We start from the raw sequence: 4,004 nt of genomic DNA, 5'->3' as shown, positions 1-4,004 counted from the left end.
TACTGTGAATGTGACACTACCACCGTCCATTGTGCCCGTGGGAGGACTTGGACCAAACATTGAGAACAGCTGCTATAGCCTCTGCTTGATGGAATGACACCTTATAAGAATTTGTCATGAAATACATGTTTATAAAGAATAAACATATACAAAACCTCAATATCCAGTTTCATTTTAAAAAATTATTTATTTACATATTTAATTTTTGAAACAGTCTTACTTTGTTGGCCTGGGTAGAGTGCCCTGGCATCATAGCTCACAGCAACCTCAAACTCTAGGTTCAAGAGTTTTAACTCTAGGTTTCAAGTGATCCTCTTGCCTCAGCCACCCAAGTAGCTAGGAGTACAGATGCCCATCACAATGCTCGACTGGTTTTTCTATTTTTAGTAGAAAGAGGATCTTGCTCTTGCTGGTCTCAAACTCCTGAGCTCAAGTGATCCTCCCACCTCAGCCTCCCAGATTGCTAGGATTCCAGGCCCAAGCCACCGTGCTGGGCCTACAGTTTCATTTCAAAGCGAGCCCCATGCCATCATCACTAGGTGAGAAAGAAGGACTGACGACAGCTCACCGGCCTCTAGCACCTCTCCCCGGGTACAGCCCCTCCCTCTCCCACAGAAGTGACCATGATTCTGATTTTCATTATCAATATTCTCTGTTCTTTGCAGCTTGTGGCCACCATAAATGTTAATAAAATAGTATAGTTCTGTTTTGTTTTTAAACTTTATAGAACAGCAGTCATGTTACTGTATGTATCCTTTCCAGTCTTGAATCATTTACTCAACACCATCTGAGATTTCTCCATGTGGTTACCTTCGTTTTTATTGCAGGATAGTGTTACATTTTATGAACATTTCACAAATTAGAGAAATACTGCTGTGCTGATTGCAGAGTACATGTCTGCAACCTTACAGGATAGTGATAAAGCATTTTTTCACAGTGCTTATACCAAGTAACACTCTCACTAATCAATGTTTGAGAGCTCCATTGGCCCAAATCCTCACCAACTGTCACATCGTTGTGCTTTGATATTTTAGTCCATGAGTTTCTAGTGGCATCTACTTATTGTTTTTTTTTCAGACAGAATCTCACTCTGTTGCCCAGGCTAGAGTACCCCAGTGTCAGCCTAGCTCACAGCAACCTCAAACTCCTGGATTGAAGCCATCCTCCTTCTTTAGCCTCCTGAGTAGCTGGGACTACAGATGCCCACCACCATGCCCAGCTGATTTTTCTGTTTTTATTAGAGATGGGGTCTTGCTCTTGCTCAGGCTGGTCTCAAACTCCTGAGCTCAAGGGATCTTCCCACCTTAGCCTCCCAGCATCACCGAGTGAGCCACCTTTCCTGGCTTACTTATACTTGTAATTTGCACTTCTATTATTAAAAAGGTCAAGCACTTTTTCTTTTTCTTTTTTTATTGAATGGTAACTATGTACATTAAGGCACTACTGGGGTACAGTGCGGGGTTTTCACACACAATCTGAAATACTTCCATCAAACTGGTCAAGCACTTTTTCTTATACTTATTGGACATTCTCTCTTGTGAAGTACTTTGCCCATTTTTCTAAAGTCTTGACTATCTTTTTCTTATTGATTTGACTCCTGCATCCTTAGTTAGTGATACGAATTATAAAGAATTTCTCCATCTGTGGCTTGTCTTTTCACTCTCTTTTGGCTGTCTTTTGACAAATAGAGATTCTATGTTTTGAATTAGAGAAAAGTTAGGCACAAGAATGTCATAGTAGCCATCATTATCTAAAGCAGTCAACATTATCCCTTTGGGTAGAGTTTTAAAATCTTGTTTAAGAAATATGTCCCCATTCCAAATTAGGCACTACTATAGTCTTCTACATAATGTTACAGTTTTGCCTCTCATATTTAGGTCATTAATGGGGTTGATTTTTTGTGTTTCCTCAGGGTATTGGACAAATTTAATGTTTTGATATATGGATACCAGATAGCTCCAATGCCTGTGTCCCACAATGATAGTGTCATTTCCCTCATATTTCAAATTATCTGTGTATTTATGACTTTACTTCTGGGCTATGTATTCTGTTTTGTTTCATTGGACTATATATCTATCCATGTCTTAATAACTTACCTCTTTGTATTCTCATGTTTATTACAACTTTAGCTTGAATATATTGAAATGTTTCTGATATTTTTAAGAATATTTGTTTTATAGTTTATTTGACATTTTTAATCCTTTCCACACAAGAGTTGATTGTATAATTTAGTCTCTTGTTAGTGGATATGGAAGCCCCAATGTTATATTATGTACTGCTATAAGCCATTTTTCCTTCAAAAAGCTTTTTTGATGATGTTTTCTGTTCTTCAGGAGCTAGTATCCTGGGAGCAGAATTAGCTACATACAAGGATCATGGGCTCCCAGAATGCCCTGGGTCCTGGGGACATGCAATCTTGGTGATGGCTGCTTTGACATCTTTGTTTCTCAGCGTGTAGATGAGGGGGTTGAGAACTGGTGTAAGGACGGCAAACACCACATTGCCCATGATGTGGAAGTCGAGAGGCAGGTCAGCCCTGTAGGCCACATAGGCGATGGCAATGGATGAGTAGTAGGTGCCCACCACCAGGAGGTGGGAGCTACAGGTGGAGAAGGCTTTGGACCTTCCTTCTTGTGAGTTGATGCGAAGCACTGAGGCCAGGATGTGGGCATAGGAGAGAAGCACCAGGAGAAGGGGGAGGAAGGACACCACCATGGCAATGCAGAAGCCCATGAAGGTCTGAGGGGTGGTGTCAGAGCAGGAGGCCTGGACCACAGCCAAGTGGTCACAGAAGCAGTTGTGTATGTGAACAGTGCTGCCAAATGCCATCTGGGAGGTCTGTACCACTGCCGGGATGGGCAGGAGGAGGGCAATGAGCCAGGCACTGGCCGCCAGCAGAACATTGGTTTGTGGGGTCATGAGAACAGGGTAGTGCAGTGGGCGGCAGATAGCCACATAGCGGTCATAGGCCATGACCACCAGGATGAAGGCTTCAGAGCAGGAGAAGCTGTGGAACAGGTACATCTGCAGGAAGCAGGCAGGGAAGCTGAGGAGGTGGTCCCTGAGTAGCAGTAGGGACAGCATCTTGGGGACGGTGGATGTGGTGAAGAGGATGTCCAGGGCTGAGAGGTTGATCAGGAAGAAGTACATGGGCTTGTGGAGGCTGGGCTCTGCCACCACAGCCACCAGGATCAGGGCATTACCCACCAGGATGAGCAGGTAGAAGAACAGGAAGATGAAGAAGACTGGGAGGAAGAGGGACTCCTGTAGAGAGGGGATGCCCACCAGATAGAAGACAGGAGAAGAGGCCTTTGATCCATTACAGGCTGTAGCAGCCATGGCAGCACAGAGCTGGATGTCAGGGTGACAGGCAGCCAGTGCATCTGGAAACCAGAAATCCAGGAGTTTGAAATGAGAATTTGTGGAGTTCACGATATAATTTTTGCAATCTCAATCATTTACAGCCCAATTTAGAGGGCTGGTGGTGGCCTTCAATACTAGTTCTTCCACCTTAACCCACGGTTCAGTCCTTTCTCCTTCCATCAAATATGTAGGAAGTCCCTGTGGTGTGCACAGCTATGAGAAGGTAAATAAAGCTGCTTCCACTACAGGACTTAAGTCCTAGGAGAAGGATCATAGAGTGAAATACCAATCCCCCCACAGATGATCTAACTCAGTGGTCCTCAACCTTCCTAATGCCTCCTAATGCCATGACCTTTTAACACAGTTCCTCATGTGGTGACCCCCAACCATAAAATTATTTTCATTGCTACTTCATAACTGTAATTTTGCTACTGTTATGAATCGTAATATAAACATCTGATATGCAGGATGTATTTTCATTGTTACTAAGGGGTTGCAACCCACAGGTTGAGAATCGCTGATCTGGCTACATTTGGGGTCTATGCATAGATGATCTAGCTATACCTGGGGTCCATGCATAGCGAGAGCTCCGCAGCCCACACTACCCTTTCTACACTCTTCCATTTTCTTTTACATTTGCT

General features: G+C 43.6%; 1 protein-coding gene across 1 annotated transcript; it reads right to left on the bottom strand.

Moving 5' to 3' along the window:
* Nucleotides 1–2,373: 2,373 nt before the first annotated feature.
* LOC100947185 (olfactory receptor 2AT4-like) lies at nucleotides 2,374–3,339 on the bottom strand. Its single transcript, XM_003781359.1, has one exon. It carries the CDS (start codon nucleotides 3,337–3,339, stop codon nucleotides 2,374–2,376), a length of 966 nt encoding a protein of 321 aa, XP_003781407.1.
* Between the last annotated feature and the right edge of the window lie 665 nt (nucleotides 3,340–4,004).

The sequence above is a fragment of the Otolemur garnettii genome, unplaced genomic scaffold (assembly GCF_000181295.1).
Source record: "Otolemur garnettii isolate 467f Iridium unplaced genomic scaffold, OtoGar3 scaffold00001, whole genome shotgun sequence".
Taxonomy (NCBI): Eukaryota; Metazoa; Chordata; class Mammalia; order Primates; family Galagidae; genus Otolemur; species Otolemur garnettii.
The sequence above is the reverse complement of the archived record's forward strand: the minus strand, read 5'-3'. Positions and strand labels throughout refer to the sequence as shown.